Below are 22,345 nucleotides of genomic sequence, written 5' to 3'. Positions count from 1 at the left end.
CCTTCCGGGACTCGACCCGGGGGCCTTCAAGCCGATGGTCTATCGCCGTAGACCGCTCGGCTTGGTATGAGGCTGTACATTGTATGATTGCGAATAGATCACGACAATATAAGAAACGTTAATCCAAAATGGCCATACATCTTTACATTATGTAACCTTTTTACGATATTTTTTTTAGAGAAAGGAAAGATACTGCTTTGCTCTTATATCTATTTCTTACCATTCATCTTGCATGAAATGCTCAAAAAAAATCTTCTTGTAACTTTTTATGTCATCCATTGCCCTCACAGTAATAAAATCGTCATTTTAACAATTTATTTTCTCTTATTTGCAGTTTGCCACACTGATATATTTGTAGCAAAATTGAGGTTTAGTCCAACGCCTTTCTAATTCTCAACTACCCTGTTTTGTGGGTTGCCTACTATTCTTGGAAAGGGAGAATTGCAAGTGCGAATACACTTTTGGAATACGAAGGCATACCTCCATCATGTTTTTTTCAAATTATCACTAATAACTTAATTTAAGCAACTACTTTAACATGTTTGAAGAAGAAAAATAACCCGGTTATCCATTGGTCACTATTGAATCCGAAGAATCTATTTGGTCTAGGAATTAATTCGTGCGGCTGGTACGCACACATTGAAGCTGTAGTACAAACACAAAATACATAAATACCTTAAGAAAAATATTGTCCATCGCTAGCCACCACTTTCGCTCATCTGTCAGGCAATGTACGGATTCCGTGGCGAAAGAAGTCCTCATCCTTGGAAGCGATCCAGTCAGAGACCCATGTTTCGATATCTTCTGAAGAAGTAAACCGCTGTCCAATCAAATCGTTGTTCATGCAATCGAACAAGTAGTAGTCCGAAGGAGCAACGTCTGGTGAATACGGCGGGTGGGGTAAAACTTCCCATCCGACATTTTCTAAATAGGTTTTGACCGGTTTTGCGACATGTGGGCGAGCGTTATCATGTTGAACAATAAGTTTATCATGTCTGTTCTCCCATTCTGGTCGTGTTCTGGCCAGAGCTTGCTTCAAACGCATTAATTGTCGTCGATAACGTTCTCCATTCATAGTTTGACCCGGTTGCAGCAGCTCATAGTACACCACACCTTTCATATCCCACCATATGCACAGCATAACCTTTGCACAGTGAATATCTCGTTTTGGTTGTGATGGACCTGGTTCACCTGGTTTCACCCAGGTCTTTTTTCGTTTAGGGTTCTCGTAATGGATCCACTTCTCATCACCCGTAATAATTCGATGCAGAAACCCCTTTCTGCTCTGTCGTTGAAGCAGCAATTCGCAAATGGTTTTTCGTCTTTCAACGTCTCTGTCTTTCAATTCATGTGGAACCCAATGTGACATCTTTTGAATCATTCCCATGGCTTTCAAGCGTTTGGAGACTGTTGTTTGATCAACGCCTAATGCTGCTGCAAGTTGTTCCTGCGTTTGACACGAATCCTGCTCGAGCAATGCTGTCAATTCTTCGTCTTGAAATTTTTTTGGCTGTCCAGCTCGCTCTTGGTCTGCCAAGCCGAAATCACCACTTCTAAACCGTGCAAACCACTTCTGACACGTTCGCTCAGCTAGAGCATGGTCACCATACACTTCCACCAAAATACGATGACTTTCAGTCGCACTTTTCTGCATGTTAAAGTAATGCAGCAGGACACCCCGCAAAAACACTTTATCAGGCACAAATTGCGCCATGTTCACTTAACTACAAACTGGTGTTGTTGACGCTTTAATCCAATGCCCTATACTACGAATGATACGCGATGACAGGGGTTTGCAACACATGTGTGGATACACGGAACTGTGGGACGCTCCGTTCGTTGCGCCATCTCTTGTCCACCCGCACGAATTAATTCCTAGACCAAATACATGGGCTTCGTACATATTTTTAATTTTCATATTTTTTAAAAAAAATAATAAATCTATATAAAAGAGAAATGAAATATTCTTTACTAATTTTAATAGGGGAACGTGGGGCATAACGGGGTAGGGGGCATAACGGGGTATCGGTATTTTTTGAACTGTAATTAACTGCAATCTAGCGATAAGTACCTAAACAAGATTCTCAAGGACGAAGGGCTGTTGCGCTTGAGCAGCGTTCTTATCAGTTGAAAAGGAACAGTGCTGTGTGTCAGTTCTTTGTTTTCGCGCTATGGCATATAACGATTGGGATTTTACTTCGGTCAAGGTAAGGCAAGTTATTTATTAAACACTTTTAAACTATTGATATGTTGAAAGAATATTTCTTCTGTGTTTGTTGTGTGTTTTTGAGGTTTACGGATTGTAAGTTATAACAGAGATACTCGTTGATTTAACACTACAATTCATCTGGGGCAAAACGGGGTGGGGCAAAACGGTATTGCAATCACCCCATATTGCCCCATTACCCCATTATGCCCCGTAAGAGTATCGATTGTCTAGTTTACTATCCAGCTCGAAACATTTCTTGTTAATGCTGGGATTGCATTTGCGCAGTTTTGTTTAAGTTCTTCATGCTGAATTTTCAAAATTTGGTTATGTTGATATGGTCAGGAAATATTAAGATTTAACGGTCAATAATTCGATGTAATCTGCATAAACTTTGTAGTACAATTCCCAATGATCACATTTTTTCTTTTTCTTAATAATGCCTAATTCAGAATGTACCTTTTGAAGTAATTATCAACATTTTTTTTAAAAAAAATAGTACTCATCTTTTGTTATATTTGATTATTGAGTCTAATATATATTTCATAAAATTCAAGTTGTGTTGTATAATAGTAATCATATATATTGTTGTTTTATGATAAGTCTATATTAGAGCTGGATATTATAGATGTAATAGTGTACGGGGCAGTATGGGGTAGGGGCATAATGGGGTTGACTGAAATCCAATGTTCCATTATGCCCCACGTAGGGGGCATAATGGGGAAAAGAGCCATTTTTGGAATAAGCTAAGCAAAAAGGTGCAAAACAATAGTTTTGAAAGGATTTGCTGGTAGAAATATCACAATAAATGTCCAACGTGTCTACCGCAGAAAAATTACTGCAATTGAGATATTGGTTACCAATTTAGTAAGGCAAATATCTTAGCTTCCCCATTATGCCCCACGTTCCCCTATATTTGTACAGAATATTTTGAAATGATACATCACTTTCAAGGAAATTACAAGACAACTAGTATTCGCTTATTGTATAAATCAATTTTGGAATATTGAATACTTTATTTATGTTTATAAAGCCCATTCATGCTTATGAGACATGTTACGCTTGATAGAGAAATAACTATTCGAGGATTTGAAAAGGATTCCTTATATTTTCACTGGTCTTGAGAGCAAATCTTGGAGTTGCTTTTAGGTCAATCTGAAAAAATAATACGAGTTACGGTTAGAATATTTTATTGTAAACTAGAGTTACCATATGTATTATCCGAGAAACCTCTTAATTCTATAGCAAGATGGGGGCCGCGGTGGCTCAGTGGTAGAGCGTTCAGCTCTGGTGCTTGGGGTCCCTTGTTCGATCCCAGCTCACGCCGTGTGGACTTTGTGGTGGACAAACACCGTGCTCCATGCTCGTGGACTTTCTCGGGGTTCTCCCGTTTCCTCCCACTTTCTTCATTCCACTATTTCATTCATTTCTCATAATCACCGTCTCTTTTATCCTAACCGGCATAACCGCGGGACGTAAAACTTAAAGATTTCATTTCATTTCATTTTCTAGAGCAAGAAAGCATAATATAACTTACAAGGGACATCACCCAATTGTCCGGCTCCGATTTCAATTAAATTTTTATTGCTGATAGAGGACATGTATTCATTACTTGTGATGACAGAAATTTTTGCCATGATGCATGTTTTCTATTTTTTAATAATTTTTAAAGGTTTTGATGTGGTTAATAGAGATTACTGCAGAAGTCCCTTACTACCCTTTGTAAACGGAGTGTTAATGAAAGAACAACCATGTAGATACGTATAGGGTCTAGGGGAAGTCGTACGGTACGTATGACCTTGACGGCAGCCATCTTGAAATCCGCCATTTTGAATTAAGGTCAAGGTTTTAAAATGGGAATAGGGTAATATGATACATAATTTCGGGCTAGAATTTAATCAGAAAGACAATGGTGAAGTTAGTTTTAAGATGCGCCCATTTGGTGAAAAGTTACAGGCATATTAATTGTTTATACTTACTACGTGCTGAAGTCCCTTACCTCCGCTTCTAACCCGCGTATTAATGATAATAAGTGAATAAAGGTTTCGGTAATACATATTATGCCTAGAGGAAAGTGATACGATAAGGGTATCATTGACGGCAGCCATCTTGAAATCCGCCATTTTGAATTAAAGTGAAGTTTTGAAAACTGAAAACCATAGCATATGGCACCAAATTTTAATAGTAAATTTTCCCCAAAAGCCAATGGTATGCTTATTTTTGTTCTATATGAATTTATGACTCTTCTAATGTACACGAAACGTCCATTATTCGATCTTTCAAATTGGCAACCCTCCTAATTTTCATCGCATGTTTTAAGATTCCAACTGGCACTTTGCAATTGTTTCCATGGCTCATGTTTTCTAAATTTATTACATTTTTTTTAAGAGTTGCAATTTGTCAGTTCATGAATAGTGTTGGGTTAAGCATCCAGTAATATTTCTGAAATTTGAAGACTTGCCATGTAATTATTAATTTCCTAGGCAGTGTAATTATTTGTTTTAACCCAGAGTACATGAGGAACCTATGAACCTATGTGATGTAAAGAAATACAAATGAAATTATAAGAAATTGGTGTAACACGAACTCAAAATTATCATGAAATGTAGCCTACATGTTGCGCAAACGACAAACAGTATTTTTTTTAAAAAAAAAGAAATACAACTTTACAAAGGAACAGCAACAATGATAGAAAATATCAAAGAGATATAATATGACTGTTCCCAACACACTGTTTGTACCATGAACAAAATATGAAAACAAGGTCACTTTTTTATAAAGAGGTGTAACTTAAGTGAGTTCCCGATTGAAACTGATTATAAATCGACATGAACCATCGACAACAATCGCTAGAAAACCTATGACTTTGTCTGACTAGCTAAAATATTGCCATAGAAAATAAATAAATAAATAAATATACAATAAACAAATAAATATAAAACAAAACAAAAGACCATTGATTTACACAACAATCATATTTCGTTTCCTTTTTTGAAGTGAATTTTCAACTTATTTCTCGTCTCATCTACTGTCCATTACAAGCTACGTCTCCGGTATTACCTGAATGCAAAGTTGGAGTTCTTTCGTTCTGCGATGATTCATGTCAGTAAACGAGTTTTTGAAGAGCAGGTATAGGAAATAAATAATTACATTGCCTATGAAATTAATAATTACATGGCAAGTGTTCAAAATTCAGAAAGATTGCTGGATGCTTATCCCAACACTATTCATGAACTGACAAATTGCAATTCTTAAAAAAATGTAATAAATTTAGAAAACATGAGCCATGGAAACAATTGCAAAATGCCAGTTGGAATCTTAAAACATACGGTAAAAATTAGGAGTGTTGCCAGTTTGAAAGACCGAATGATGGACGTTTCGTGTACATTAGAAGAGTCATAAATTCATACTGGTTAACTATAGAACAAAAATAAGCATACCATTGGCTTTTGGGGAAAATTTAGTATTAAAATTTGGTGCCACATGCTATGGTTTTCAGTTTTCAAATCTTCACTTTAATTCAAAATGGCGGATTTCAAGATGGCTGGCATCAATGATACCCTTATCGTATCACTTTCCTCTAGGCATAATATGTATTACCGAAACCTTTATTCACTTATTATCATTAATACGCGGGTTAGAAGCGGAGGTAAGGGACTTCAGCACGTAGTAAGTATAAACAATTAATATGCCTGTAACTTTTCACCAAATGGGCGCATCTTAAAACTAACTTCACCATTGTCTTTCTGATTAAATTCTAGCCCGAAATTATGTATCATATTACCCTATTCCCATTTTAAAACCTTGACCTTAATTCAAAATGGCGGATTTCAAGATGGCTGCCGTCAAGGTCATACGTACCGTACGACTTCCCCTAGACCCTATACGCAGGCCCGTAGTCAGGGGGGGGCTAGGGCGGGCTCAGCCCCCCCTAAATTTTTTGCAGCCCCCCTAACTAAAATCATAGTTCGAATTAACGGGGGATGCCGGGGAAATTCCTCTTCGGTAAAAAATTATGTCCGGCTCGTATCACAGAAGTAACATAACATCCCTGTCTGGGATAAATTTTCGCCTTCTACATAAACAGCAACAACACATAAGCATCCCCCTCGCGTTCGAAAGTTTAATTCGAGCACTGACTGAAATGTTGGAAGAAATTGTATTTCCAAGTGTACTTTAGAGTGCTAAATTAAAATTTACTTTTATTATCCTCATTTAAAGTATTGATCTATTTATGAGCTACGCTTCTTTGAATTGCTAATATTTCTTTGAGACTGTTTTAATACTTCATGTGCAAACGACCCTCGCTGCAGGAGAAAAATAATTTATGGTTATTATATCGGCAAACATGCATTTATGTTCAGAAACAACATACTTTTACCTTACTCTTACCTTCTTCCTGTCTTTTTTGGAATTTGCAACTGAAAACATCCTTTTGCTATGAGTCATTGGCTTTCGGTCAATATGCGAGAGATTGAAAAGACATCGTCCCTCAACAGGGGGTCGCAACTGTTTCGCTCTAAATCACACGGGCGATTTTGACTACGTTTTATGTCACATGATAACGGAGTAAGAAAAGTATTCTTTTCTGAAATGTATTTACTCTTGTTCTGTTGAGTTGAACATGGTTGTAATTGAAAGTTGATCGATGCTGGTTTCTGAAGATGCACCGAAGTTGAATTGAAGAATGAGAATTGTAGTGTAGCAGCAACTTGATTATTTGTTAAATAACTTGGAATAGGTAAGCAATATTGTTAATATATCTTTAAACTAAAGATAAGTTCGATTCACTTAATCTTTATCGGGGATGAATTATTAGATACTTATATTAAAATAATTTAATAATTGTTGCCAATCTTTGATGCCAGAATCAAATGTTCATGCAGATCATCAGACGTAAGCCTAATCATCCAAAGTTATTATTCTGTAAAAGAATACCTTGCAATTTTCTGGTACGTAAACAAAAAATACAGCGGACTAAACGGAGGTAGTAGTTGCACTTATACGAAAAACAGAATTTTCACTTAAAAATTGAACCTTATTGGATGATAATATGCATAATCCTTTATAAATTTGAAATTTGACCTTTGACTTAAAACAGGGTACGTTGGGGAGTTTAGCGTCTCTCTTCAGCAGGGAGGCTATATAGACACGGGATCTATAGCTTAAAGTAACATCCAAATCACTATCGGTTTGAATCCGAGGACTCCCAGTACGGTTTGAACCCGAAAGCAGACGCCCCGAAGGCGAGCGCTGTACCCATGAGGCTACGGGGTAGCCCACAAAAGTAACAATTTGTTAATGTAGTTTCATTTTGAAGAAGAGATATCTTCAATAGAAATACGTAAATAGCTGTTCAAATCATTAGTTCTTAACTTAAACTTTTTTAGTACCTACGAAAGCAACTGATCTCGAATTCTTATTTGTACAATGTAAAGAAGAATTTCACGTATACTTTGATATGAACTGTACTATACAAAGAAAATTTAATGAACTGTTACTTCTCTTATCAATTTCGTTTCGAGAAACAAGGTAACTGCGCTAGAACAGAGAACTTTTTTGGAGTTATTTCTTATTTGAAAAATGAAATGAAATGAAATCTTTGAGTTTTACGTCCCACGGTTATGCCGGTTAGGCTAAAGGAGACGGTGATAATGAGTAATGAATGAAATGGTGGAATGAAGAAAGTGGGAGGAAACGGGAGAACCCCGAGAAAACCCCCACACACGGTGTTTGTCCACCACAAAGTCCACTTGGCGGGGGCTGGGATCGAACCCGGGACCCTTAGAACCAGAGGTGAACGCTCTACCACTGAGCCACCGCGGCCCCTTATTTCTAATTTGAATGCTCGAGTACCAAAACTTAACATATTATTTTTACTTAAACATGACTTTAGTAGCAATCCTCGTAAATGATTGTTGATAGTATGTTCCAAAGAGTCTAGAGCAGTGGTTCTCAAACTGGAGTCCGCGGATCCCAGGACTCCTATGGGATCCTGCCTATGGGATCCGCGACGTCTAAAAATTGAAATGTGTGGTGATAAAATGGAACTCACAGCTGTTATGCCAAAAGTATTTTTCAGTTACTAAAAAGAAAGCAATCAGAAATTATACCTACGTTTGTAAATTTGAATATTTTCTTTACTAAATTTCTGCCCTGAAGCCGGTCAACCGTTATATAGGACTACTTTAGGTGAGAGGAATTCCTTCTTTGTTAGGGCTTTTTTTTTTTTTTTTTTTTGAAAAGGAGTTGTACATTAACTGCACCGCGCCGATCTTGTTTTGTTGAGTTACAACAAGGACATCACCAGAAACCTCGATCTGGACACAATTGTTTCAGGGGCGGATCCAGGGGGGGGGGCGATCGGGGCGATCGCCCCCCCAGAAGAGGAAACTTTCTTATTTTATATATATAAATAAAACCCATCCCAAAGTTCAAAACCCTTGAAAGTAGCAGTATGACAACAGACCGTCCCCCCCCCAGAAGTCGGTCCTGGATCCACCCCTGAATTGTTTTAAGATTGGCAGCATCCAAAACAAGGAGACTTATACTGTGATTGTGTTGTTAGTGATTGTTCAAATGTTCAACTTGTTTCTACTATAGTGTGCTAACATGAGGAGTGTGTATATGCGTGTTGTGTTTGTGTTTCTTAATCTTATGAAATTTATAAATTTGTAGATAGCAAAAATCCATAAACATATCATTATTTCTTTCGACCACCACCATAAAAAACTGATCAAAAAATGTTTAAAAGTACAAGTGTAAAATAAAGCGCGTGATATTTCAAGAAATATAAAGTTTCATATCTAAGGAGATGTAAATAATATTACAGGTAAGATGTTAATTTCATTTTTCCAATATGCATATATTTGTTTAGGCCACATGTATTTCAAAATATTGATTTAAGATTTTGAGACCCTTCTCTGTAGAATCTCTTTGAAGATAGTATTAAATCTCATTACTCTCTAGATGTTTTCAAGTTTCACAAATATTTTTTTCAGTCGATCAAAAATTAAAGAAAAACGTATTAATTTTTTGGAAATTTTAATGATTGGTTCGTTCTACCAACTATTTTTTTTTTTTATTTCCTTGAAAATGAGAAAACGGAAGAAATATTTTGTTACCATAACAAATAAATAAAAAGGAAACACAGTATTCTAGCTTTCAGGTACAGTTGTAGTAACGCTATAGAAGAAAACTTTAATAATAATTTCTTCACGCTGTAGTTTTAGTTTCAAGAGCATAAAAATTATTCATCATCACACACAGAGACAGACATTATATATATATATATATATATATATATATATATATATATATATATATATATATATATATATATATATATATATATATATATATATATATATATATAATGTCTGTCTGTGTGTGTGTGTGTGTGCCCACCCTAATTTACATTTAGCCCCCCCTAAATTTGGAGGCTGGCTACGGGCCTGCCTATACGTATCTACATGGTTGTTCTTTCATTAACACTCCGTTTACAAAGGGTAGTAAGGGACTTCTGCAGTAATCTCTATTAACCACATCACAACCTTTAAAAATTATTAAAAAATAGAAAACATGCATCATGGCAAAAATTTCTGTCATCACAAGTAATGAATACATGTCCTCTATCAGCAATAAAAATTTAATTGAAATCGGAGCCGGACAATTGGGTGATGTCCCTTGTTAGAACTAAACGTTTACGATAGGCCTACCAATTACGGTGGTGAAATGTTAGTGTTTAGGTATGTATATTTTTCAATTGTAATTTATATCTGTAATATTTCACCACCTTTCATTTAAACATACTGAATTTAGTGTTGTGTATAATCATTATTCTTACAACTTTGACGCTTAAACCATAGCATAGGTAGACGACTATAAATTAGAGTCACATTAAAAAGAGTTTCTGTTATTTTCATATGTAAGTTTCTAAATAACACTGTCTAAGTTCAATATTATTTGAAATCATGTACCAGCAACCAAAGAAAAATACAAAAAAAAAAAAAAGAAAAGAAAAAGAAAAATACAAAAAAGAAAAAGAAATCTGGCAATCACCTTCATCTGCATCATTAAGCGTGGGTGGCATTGAAGCTAAAGCAGTTGTCTATAATTCCGAGAAAAGAGTGAAATTTGACCATCATCTTCATCTTCGTTATTAAGCTCAGGTGTCACTGAAGCTGAAGTACAGGGCTGTTATAAAGTCTTTGCTATAAGACAAATGCTTATAATCAGGGTAAAAGTGTATCTGAAAAGGGGGGAGGGATGACATCACGCTGTCCCCCGTGCCTATCTTTGCTATTGTAAAGTTTAGGAAGTGGGGAACGCCATAGATATTTTTTGGAAGTGGGGAAACGGTGACCTCCCGCGTCCTCTTCATTTTATCCCTGCTTATAGCATTTTTTTTTTTAAAAAAAAGTAAATATATTGCAGTGAAATATATTCTAAGTTGTGAGATGATCTCTAAATTTTTGGTTGGCAACACTATCACAATGATGAAGTTGCTAACACTGGTGACAACAAAGGTCATGAAAATGGTGACGGTACAAGAGAAAGCACAGTGTGTCTGTGTTTGTATGTAGAACGGAAATCAGGTGTGTTGGTGCAGCGAAACTTCAGACGATTGTATACAAAAAAAAAAAAAAAAAGTACCTCCTGATGTCAGGAACATAAAGAGTTGGTTCAGCAAGTCTCTGGCTAATGGGAGTGTTTGTGGTATGTAAAGAAGTGGTCAACCACCAGTGAGCCCAAACACGGTGCGAAGAGTTGTCGACAGCATGTTGAGAAGTCCAAGAAAATCGATTTCGCGGCGTCGCTGGGATTGGGAATCCCTGAGTCAACAACACGCAAGAAAATGCGTAAACGTTTGAAAGCCAGGCCGTACAAGATTAAGTTTGTGCATTAACTAACAGAAGAAGATCAAGACGCGAGACTGGAGTTCTGTGAACTGATACTGAAACGAGTATATGATGACAGGGAACTTCTCCAGTTACTCACGTTCTCAGATGAGACAACTTTCCATGTTCCAGAGAGAGAGTAAACAGTCACAACTGTCTTATTTAGTGAACTAAAAACTCCCATGAATATGAAACACACGAAAGAGACAGCCTGAAAGTGAATGTGTGATGTGCGGTATCAACGAAACACCTCATAGGCCCGTCTTTCTTCGGCGAAACCACTGTGAGGGGGGAAACATACCTTCAAATGCTTACAAATTTCCTGATGCCTGGATTGGTTAGGTTGAAAATCAAGGATCGCATCCACTACCAGCAACACGGACGCCCCCTCCCAATATTTTGCACAAGTCGTTAGGGACCACCATGACAGTGAGCTACCTGGCAGGTGGATTGGGCGCCGTGGCTCCACCCCTTGACCCCAGGTCCCCCGATTTGGCACGCTGTGATTTTTGATTATGGGATCACGTTAAGACACAGGTGTATACGGAAAAACCAAAGGACGTACAGGACCTGAAAGTTAAGATTACTGAAGTGATCCATGACACTTCTGACGACGTCAAATGGAATATCATTCACGGATTTCGCTGGAGGTTGCAGGAATGAACGGATGTCAACGGAGTCCAGCTGGAGGTGTGGCGATGATGGCGACGATCTATCTACGGGTGATGATACAAGATGTAAGTCTCAATGAAGATCTTAACATTTATTTCACTGTGTTTAGTCCTAACTTGTTTATTTAAATAGTTTAGTTTTGTTTAAAGGTGTTTGTTCAATGTAACTGGTTACCTGTAGAAGAAGAAGAAGCAAGGTATAGTTGCTTGTTGAAACTGTGCATAGCAGCAGTGTGTGAGTGAGCGCGTATCCTAAAGCTGCAGCATCGTAGTGTTCAATGTGCATTTTATTTTAACTCGGGAATTGTAAGAAATATTAACAATATTATTAAATCGAACTATTACAGAACGAACCAGCGTTTGTGTGATACAGTCCATCATAAAGATTTGGTCCTCCGGGCCGGATGTTAATACGTGTTTATGTGTTTTATGTGACCTACGTGCTAGGACTTGTGTGTTAACAAGAAAGAAAAAACTGTGTGGGCGACAATGGAAACTTACAATTCCCGAAAGCGTGTTTTAAAAGGCAAGGTTACTCGTGCTGAAAACTGCATAAACAATATCACAGAACAGGAAGATATTAGTGTAGTTCAAGTCTACAAAAACAAAGTGAGTGAACTGTCACGTGAAACAAATGAGCTTTTGTTGCTAGCCAGTAACTTGTATGCCGAAGAAGAAATTTATTTGGTTCAAGAAGAAGAGCTTGCTGCTATTGAAGATAGACTTACAAAGCTTAACGTGAAATTAGTGGAAGTGCAGGGTAAAATATCTCACGCTTCTTCTAGTGATGTGAATAATCAAAAAAACACAACAGAAATTCGACTTCCAAAATTGCAATTTCCATGCTTTAGCGGGAACTTAAATGATTGGCTTTCGTTTCGTGATTTGTTTATCGCAGCAGTGCATAATAATGAGAAATTGACGGGTGCACAAAAACTCCAGTACTTAAAAACTAGTCTGCAAGGTGAAGCAGCAACACTTATTCAATCTATACAAATAACTGACGATAACTATAAAGAAGCTTGGGACCTGTTAAATTTAAGGTATCAAAATAAACGAGAATTAGTCACGTCTATCTTGCGGCGGTTTGTAAGTCAAGGTCAAATGCAGCAAGAATCAGCTGGCACGTTGCGTCGGTTGTTGGATACAAGTGTTGAGTGTGTGCGATCGTTATCAGTGTTGGACATAAAAGTAAACGAATGGGATCCTTTGCTTATATTTCATATAACAGAGAAGCTAGACAGTGAAACAAAAAGACAGTGGGAACTTTCATTGTCAGACAGTGAACTACCAACATTTGACCAATTGGTGAAATTCATAGATCATAGGTGTCGTGCATTAGCAAGTAGCACTTCAAATGCAAAATCAACCCCACCCAGTGAGCCAAACAAGAGTAATAAAAAATCAACAATAGCGCATCATGCTTCAGCTCAATTGTCGTGTTGCCAGTGCAAAAGCAAAAATCATCCTTTGCATAAATGTGATGACTTTCTTTCGCTGTCAGTTGACGAACGTCATTCCTTAGTGAAAAACAAAGCATTGTGCTTTAATTGTTTACAATCTAATCATAAACTATCCAGTTGCAAATCAGCATCGTGTCGTGAGTGTGGCAGACGTCATCATACTTTACTTCATTTTCCAAATAAACAGAACTCAGGTGTTTCAGTGGGGACTCATTTTTCAAGTGAAACTCATGTGCAATCTGCTGTGTTATTACAAACTGCAGTAGTGATGGTGAAGGATTCATATGGTAATTTACAACCTGTGAGAGCCTTGTTAGATTCAGCCAGTGAAAAAAGCTTCGTGTCAGAAAACTGCATACAACGACTCGGTTTACAAAAACAGCCTGTGTATGTACATGTTTCGGGACTGAGTTCCAGTAATGTTGCTCGGGCAAAAGGTGTTGTTAATATTGTGTTTACATCAAGTTATGATGTTAAATCAGAATTTTCTATAGAAGCGTTAGTGCTGCCAAAGGTAACAGGTATGTTACCAAAACGGTATATTCATAAAAGCAAGCAGTGGTCGCATGTTAACAAGTTAACATTAGCAGATCCGAATTTTAATGTTCCTGACAGAATCGATCTGTTATTGGGTGCAGATATTTACCCTCAATTGCTATTGGCGGGTGTGTGTAGTGGTGTTAATGGTTCTCCCGTAGCAGTGAATACCAAATTAGGATGGGTGTTGTTTGGTTCTATTGGCGACGATGAAGTGCGACGTAAAGAATTCACAGCGTCAACGTATCATATCCAGTGCAACAGTGAAAGAATTTTGCAACAGTTTTGGGAATTGGAAGATATTCCTACACAAAAAATAATGTCGTCAGAAGAAAAGCAGTGTGAAATTTATTTCGAGAAGACCCATCAAAGAGATGAGACAGGTAGGTTTCATGTGCAGTTACCGTTTCGCGACAACAGTGTAAGACTTGGTGAGTCACGTGAAGTGGCAATTAAACGCCTTAAGCAAGTAGAAAGTCGTTTGAAAAAGAGGCCTAAAATGCGTCAATTATATGTAGATTTTATGCATGAATATGAGGTACTTGGGCATATGGAGATTATTCCAGAGAGTGAAATACTGAAACCAACCAATGAAGTGTGTTATTTACCTCATCACGCAGTGTTGAAAGATTCCAGTTCTACAACAAAACTGAGAGTAGTTTTTGATGGTAGTTTTAAAACTTCATCTAATGTGTCATTGAATGATAAGTTACTTGTCGGACCTAGGTTGCAGTGTGACTTAATTCCATTACTTGTGCGTTTTAGACAACATAATGTGGCATTAACTGCTGATATTGAGATAATGTATAGACAGGTGAGAATCCAACCAGAACATACAGACTTCCAGCGAATTGTGTGGCGTGAAAAACCTAATCTTCCGATCAAAAATTACAGGCTTGTGACGGTAACTTATGGTACAGCTTCAGCACCGTATTTAGCGGTGAAAAGTTTGCAGCAATTAGCGAAATATGAAGAAGAATCATTTCCTATTGCATCGGCTGTAGTGATGCAAGACTTTTTTGTTGATGACTTAATCAGTGGTGCCAACTCAGTTAGTGAAGCAATTCAGTTACAAGAACAACTCAGTGCATTATTGCAGAAAGGAGGTTTTGAACTGAGAAAATGGGCATCCAAGAGTCCCAACGTTTTGGACTCCGTACCCTCTCATTTGAAACAAGCGACGAGTAGTTTAGACTTTGATAGTAGTAATTCAGTGAAAACGTTAGGAATTCAGTGGTATCCATCAAATGATGTATTTTCGTATAATGTCAATCTTGTGTCAGTTAAGTCAGTTGTAACTAAGCGTAATATTTTATCAGAAAGTGCAAAAGTGTTCGATCCATTAGGTTTGATTTCTCCAACTACTATTATTGCGAAAATATTATTGCAAGAAATTTGGAAACTAAATTTAGAATGGGACAGTCCAGTTCCTGAATGGATTTTGAGGAAATGGAGGAATTACTACTCAGAGCTTGTTTTATTAAAACACATCAAAATCAACAGGTGTATCAGTATCACTCAAGCTACAAGAAGAGAGTTAATAGGATTCTGTGATTCTTCCGAAAAAGCCTATTGTGGAGTGGTGTATATGAGGTCTGTATCTCAAGACGGCCAAGTGAGTGTGAACATTGTTATGGGAAAATCGAAGGTTGCTCCAATCAAACAAGTGTCCTTGCCCCGATTAGAGCTCTGTGGTGCCTTGCTATTAGCTAAAATGATGAATCTCATATTAAATTCATTACGTTTGGAAGTGCATGATGTAATTGCCTATTCTGACTCTACTGTTGTGTTATCGTGGTTGAATTCGGATTCAAGCAGATGGAAAGTGTTTGTCGCGAATCGTGTAGCAAAGATTCAAACTCTTTTGCCATCAGTGAAGTGGCTCAAAGTGGATTCAAAGAATAATCCAGCAGACTGTGGTTCTCGAGGTTTATTACCTTCTGCCTTACTTGCACATCACTTATGGTTCTCAGGTCCAGAGTGGCTCAAAAACCCCATTCTCCCAGAGTGTAATGAAGATACAGTGGATTCAAAGTTAGTCAACCAAGAGGAAAGAAAACATATAGTTTGTATGCATGTTCATGTTGATACCTCCATTATTGACAATTGTTCATCGTTGGTGAAACTTGAGCGAATTGTTGCATATTGTAAGCGCTTTAGTAATAATTGTCGTGTGTCGCAAGGAAACAAGCATACAGGTCCACTTACAGTGGCAGAACTTTCTAATGCCTTGATATGTCTGATAAAGATTGTTCAACAAAGGTCATTTGCATCAGAAATTGAGTACCTGAAAAACGGAAAATCATTACCTTCCAAAAATCGATTGCTTTGCTTGAACCCTTTTGTGGATGATAAAGGTATTTTACGTGTGGGAGGTCGACTTAAAAATGCCAATGTTTCAGAAGATCGAAAGCATCCCATTTTACTTCCAAGGGATAGCCATTTAACAGAATTAATTGTGTGGAATGAACACAAATTGTGTTTGCATGGTGGACCAAGACTGGTATTATCTTCTTTACAACAGACATTTTGGATTATAAATGGAAGAGATTTTGTTCGCAAATTACTTCGGAAATGTCTGACATGTCATCGCCATAAAAAGTTAACGGTAGAACAGCTTATGGGAGATTTGCCTGCTTTAAGAGTAAATCCAAGTCGTCCATTTAGTCGTTCAGGAATAGATTATTGTGGGCCAATTCATCTCAAAGCAATTAAAGGCAGAGGGCGAACAACTTACAAAGCATATCTAGCATTATTTGTATGTTTTACTACTCACGCAATCCATTTAGAAATTGTGAGTGACTGTACAACTGAAGCCTTCTTAGCTGCTCTAAGAAGATTTGTTGCTCGTAGGGGAAAACCAACAGATATATTTAGTGACTGTTCCACAACCTTCGTCAGAGCTAACAAAGAGCTAAAGGATTTTGTTACGTTGCTAAAATCTGATCATCATAATATTAGTGTCACAGATTATCTTAGTAAAGAAGGCATACAATGGCACTTTAATGTACCTCATGCACCACATTTTGGCGGATTGTGGGAAGCCGGAATCAAATCCGTGAAGTATCATCTGAAAAGAATAGTAGGCAATGCTGTGTTAAATTTTGAAGAAATGTCAACCGTGTTGTGTCAAATTGAAGCGTGCCTGAATTCACGGCCACTCACCCCTTTGTCTTCAGACCCCAATGATTTGTGTAGCCTAACTCCAGGACATTTTCTCATTGGAGCTCCAATGTTGGCAATACCTGAACCAGATTATACAGAAAAGAAACTTAATCGACTGTCAAGATGGCAATTCGTGCAACGACTTCAGCAAAACTTCTGGAAGAGGTGGAGTGTAGAATATATCTCTATGTTACAACAGCGTCCAAAGTGGTGGAAAAGAAACAACAACGTGAAGGAAGGTGATTTAGTTTTACTTGTGGAAGATAACTTACCTCCTTTAAAATGGAAGTTGGGACGTATTGTAAATATTCATCCTGGAAGCGATAACGTTGTACGTGCAGTGACTGTAAAGACCTCAGAGGGAGTTTACAAAAGACCAGTTGTGAAAGTATCTCCATTGCCATTTGATTGAAAGACATTTTTCATTTACCGTTTTGTTTTACTTTTTATATGTCATTTCAAATATTACTAATTCATTTTTGTGTGTATCTTGAACTAGATCGTTCAAGGGTGGGGGCTATGTTTAGTCCTAACTTGTTTATTTAAATTGTTTAGTTTTGTTTAAAGGTGTTTGTTCAATGTAACTGGTTACCTGTAGAAGAAGAAGAAGCAAGGTATAGTTGCTTGTTGAAACTGTGCATAGCAGCAGTGTGTGAGTGAGCGCGTATCCTAAAGCTGCAGCATCGTAGTGTTCAATGTGCATTTTATTTTAACTCGGGAATTGTAAGAAATATTAACAATATTATTAAATCGAACTATTACAGAACGAACCAGCGTTTGTGTGATACAGTCCATCACACTGCAATATCATTATTTTAAGAAAACAAGTTATAAGTATTTGTTTTATAACAAGGACTTTATAACAGCCCTATAGTTGTCCGTAATCCCCCCAAAAGAATGTAATCTTACAATCATCGTCTACATTACTGTATTGAAGCTGAAGCGTAATCCGTTCCAATTAATGTAATGTTTAATGTACCAGACTTACATTCTACAAGCTATTACGGACAAGGCCTCATGTAGTGGGAAAAAGTTACTCTGAAAAACTCCTGAGATTATACAGGGTGGTAGGTAACTCCATCGAAAAACTTTGGAAGGCGATTCCTTATATGAAATGAAAGAAAACAGTTCTAATAAACATGGGCCGAAAAACGTCTCCTTTCAGTTATGATCGATTGAAAATTCGAAAAATGAATTTTCAAAAATCCCTAACTTAGAAAATATAGGACTATCTCACGCGGTTTAAGGAATTACACAGTAACTAGTGTGTGCTCTATCTAAATATCCATGTTTTACCATCCTCCGTTATCAGTGAAAAGAACTGTAAAAAGGAAGTTGAAGTATAGGGATACTCCTTTAAGTACTACTGGTGCGTTCGTTTCGCTGGTACCGGTGAATTTTGAAACATAAATATTTAGATAGATCGTATACCAGTTTCTTTGTAATTCCTTAAACCGCTTGGGATAGGCTATAGTTTCTAACCCAGGGAGTTTTGAAACGTGATATTTCGAATTTTCGGTAGTTCATAACTCTGAAAGGAGACGTTTTCGACCCATGTTTATTAGAACTTTTTCCTTTCATCTCGTATAAGGAGCCGCCTCTCAAAGTTTTTCGGTGGAGGTACCTACCACCCTGTATATCTAAATTAAACAATTATCACTAATAGAAATACATAATTCTACACAGAAACTTCTTACTCTGTGTTAAGGAAATCGTTTTATAACGTAGTAGCATTGAAAGATACCTTCAACGCTGAAACAAAACTCTCAGAGGCGAGCCTTCGCACCTTCCTAACAATGCGTGCAATCCCTAGCGATAATAGTTTCGCTCCGTGAGCAGCATAGCTCGTAAACCTGTCTAGTGTGCTGGTGAGGCTCAGACGGAAGGGACTCCGAGTGTTCCCAACCTACTATTTTGTTACTGAAAAACCGGAAATGTTGAAGTGTTGATTTATTTTATAAGAAACCAAAGATAAAGAAAATATACGGTAGAAAACGGGTAGGCCCGGCCTCGGAGCCTCATAGTACCTTCGCCGCTGGTATTCATGCACGCGTTCAAGTGAGTTTTCTACAGCTGACAGCCAGTATGTGAAGTCAATGTGTATAGGGTGTGAAGCAATGCGTAGGAATCGAGATAGAGCTTCCGATTGACGATCACAGCAGTCAGTCAAGTTCGAGGGTCAATTAGACAGTAGGACAGAAACAGCAGAACGAAAGAACAGCAAATATACGGAAAATGCTTTAGAACACAAACACACACATACATTGAAATGTAAATTGGTCCTCCATCGAAGCTCAGTGCAGTTCTTTTCTTGTCTTTGCGAGTGTTGATACTTTCTCTTCTTCCAAGAGTTCCTTTTCCAACCAGAAAATCACACGCTCACTGACACCTATTATATCAGTAGAAAGACTAACAACTTCACTCAGACTCTTACAGATCGGCACGTCGTGAGTATGTATACTCGTTTAAAACAATTTGCCTTGCTTGATAATTTAATGGATTGTCATCTCTATGTAATCGAAATAAACACGCAAGTGAACATACACTTTGAATTTCCCTCGCTTAAGACGTCATATTGCACATCCACAGCAGAATACAACTCGCTCTGATGTCAGTGTTTTAACCGTATGCTCGTTGACGACAAAACAAGCAATTTTATACATATATATGAATTATTGTACTTCACAGATATATTATAGGTCTTTAATCAAATCATAACTGCACAATTTGTTCTACATAAAGGGTAATCATCTTTAAAATGTGGGATTATTTGCTTACTTGGAATTACTTATGGTTAGTGATTTGGAGCTACTGAAATTACGTCAGTGAAAGCTTAGGTTGGCCACGATTTCCATTTTATTTCGAAATATTTTTATGGTAGATAACAATTTTACCTTCAGCTTCCGTTATGACTGTCAGTACATCAGACCATTGACTGGCTTCTCCAACAGTTACTTCCTTTACACGAACCTGGTATTTCTCATTAGGACGCCTATTAGTAACAATTGCATTGGCAACGTATCGTTTAGTATATAATACCCACTTCCAACCTTCCTTCACATGCACTTCGTAATACAACATTGGACACAAAAAACTACTCTCAAGACCTTCTCTGGACTTTTCTTCCCTGGACTGTAAAGAAATAAAAAAGTAAATAGAAAACAATTATTTCTTATTAATTGAATCAAAAGATATTAATTTTATCTTTCATTGAAGATTTATTATTTTATTACTAACATAGCATTTTCTGATAATCGACTCTACTCGTAAAAATACATTTTTGCAATAAGTCTAAGATAATATATATTAATCAGCCGAACCATTATCACTATATGCAACTTCTTGAAGTTTGGCTGATGTGAAACGAACCGGGTGATATATCAAAGTTCAAAGGGATCTCGATTGTGATGGTCAGATGGCCGGGAATGAGCATCTCAGAACCCAGATAGCACGAATACTTGCGGCAAATTTTTGCCTCGTTTAGTGGAGCAAACAATCTGAAAGTTTACGAAGGCAAAATTTCTGAATATTTATTACAATCTTTCAATATGATCTGCAAATTTTCACAGATTTGTAAAAATAAATTATCCACTGCAATTAACTTGCATATTTTTTGAAAATATAGCGTTGAAAGTTTGCCGTCGCAAACAGTTTGCATTTCTTTAAAAAACTTGTTTTGAAAATTTGCTGAAAGCAAATATGTGATAATATATCCGAGTGCGCGCATCGTACCCAGAATTCACTTCGCTACATCAACTGTGACAAAACAAGCCGGAAGTGAAAATCGAGAAAAGCCAATACATCAGAGGACTCCAGAATAAACTCACTGGTTTCTTATCACATGTTTTTATTGACCTAGGCAGCCTGACGTTATTTTGTGAATGTGTGTGGGAGTAAGTACAGGGATATGATCGTTGAGTAAGTAGATAAATTGCGATATTCTTTGTCTGTGCGTTTATCGTTCGTAAGTTTCTTATCTTTGGCAAGTAGCTAAAGATGTTTAATGCTTGCCATTAAGAAAAGACGAATCCACATTATAAAAAATTTTGATGTTTCATAAAGTTAGGTTTCACTTTATAAATTTGCTGCAAACCTTTTAATATTTTCATCAAATTTATCAGCTCATTTTCGGAAATTTTGTCAAAGAAAATTTGCACAAAATATTTGCAGCAAAGTCCTGGCAAACTTTCTTGCTGTGCAGTCGCAAACATTTCGTTTGTATTGGCAGATGTTTTCATTTTCTGAGGCAACTTTGCTGCAAACTCAGCCAGCGTCAACTTCGTTATTTGCATTGAACTTTCGGCAAATTTTCTCATTTGAAAAGGCAAGTTTTTTGCAAACTTTTTAGTTTGCCTTTGCAAATTTTTAAACATTTTTAAAAATTTTTCTGTGCTATCTGGGAAATAATACGGATTCTCGGTTGTTCGTGAGCTATCGTGGTTAGTGTCTTCCAAAGGTGAGAAAAGGATGGTGAAACGAACACTAAACAACAATACTTAAGGCGGCCATAATTTTTTAAATATTTATTCTCAAAGCAAATTATAAAGTTATATATTTCAGAAAAGAACAGAAAAAAGAACTCTTCTGTTAATCTCAAGTAAAGCGATTGTTGGACCATGGGTGGCCGAAGAAAATTTTCTAGCGGGGGCCTCAAATCCCTGGTAGCTATATTACGTTTGGTATTTTTTATTTGTATTAAGAAAATTTTAAGAAATTTCGTTTCATTTTCGTGAGCCGGGGGGGGGGATCGAGCCCAACCCTGCCCTTCCCTTCGGGTGCCCATGTGTTGGACGTTTATACCCATACAAAAACACTATTCAATATCGGTTGTTGCTTTTTTTTTTTAATCTCTTAATTGCTATTCAATTCTATTAGGCTTGTTTCCCTTTGTTTCTCTACTTTCTATCTTAAATAAGTGCTGCGAATTAAGAGTTGATAAGGATGAAGGATATGCTATTACATTAGCAGAGAGACCGTTGGAGTATCAAGAAAAACAAAGTTTTAATTGCTGTTATTTTATTTAATCCAGAAATGTAAGTAGCAAAGGAAAAAAATATCCAATCAGGGTGTGAAACGTATTTGTAAAAGTTTTATCAGTTAATTTGTAATTACTGTATGCATTTATATAAGAAAAGTTAAGTTTTTTATTTTTGTTACTGCTGACGGATATTTGGTACTGAACTTTGAAACCAGAGATTCAAGCTACTAACCCTGTTATCATTTTGGAACATTTACTTTTCTTCTCAACACTTGAAGTAAGTCTATTATTATTATTATTATTATTATTATTATTATTATTATTATTATTATTATTATTATTATTATTATTATTATTATCATCATCATCATCATCATCATCATCATCATCGTTTGTGAACCTTAACCTGTTTGTGGTTTATTTTT

The 22,345-nt window shown here is 36.9% G+C and overlaps 1 protein-coding gene across 1 annotated transcript in view; it reads right to left on the bottom strand.

Annotated features, from left to right (window-relative positions):
- Nucleotides 1-2,722: 2,722 nt before the first annotated feature.
- The window catches only part of LOC145673397 (uncharacterized), a 345,560-nt gene continuing 325,937 nt past the window's right edge, over nucleotides 2,723-22,345 (bottom strand). Inside the window, exons 22-23 of the mRNA XM_081743057.1 lie at nucleotides 19,837-20,074; nucleotides 2,723-3,361 (exon numbers count right to left, since the gene is read on the bottom strand). Coding sequence (XP_081599183.1) covers nucleotides 3,357-3,361; nucleotides 19,837-20,074 — 243 coding nt within the window. The 3' untranslated portion in view covers nucleotides 2,723-3,356. The remainder of the gene's footprint in view (nucleotides 3,362-19,836; nucleotides 20,075-22,345) is intronic.

The sequence above is a fragment of the Thermobia domestica genome, chromosome 16, assembly GCF_964235325.1.
Source record: "Thermobia domestica chromosome 16, izTheDome1.hap1.1, whole genome shotgun sequence".
Taxonomy (NCBI): domain Eukaryota; kingdom Metazoa; phylum Arthropoda; class Insecta; order Zygentoma; family Lepismatidae; genus Thermobia; species Thermobia domestica.
Note: the sequence above shows the minus strand (reverse complement) of the source record. Positions and strands in the feature narration are given on the sequence as shown.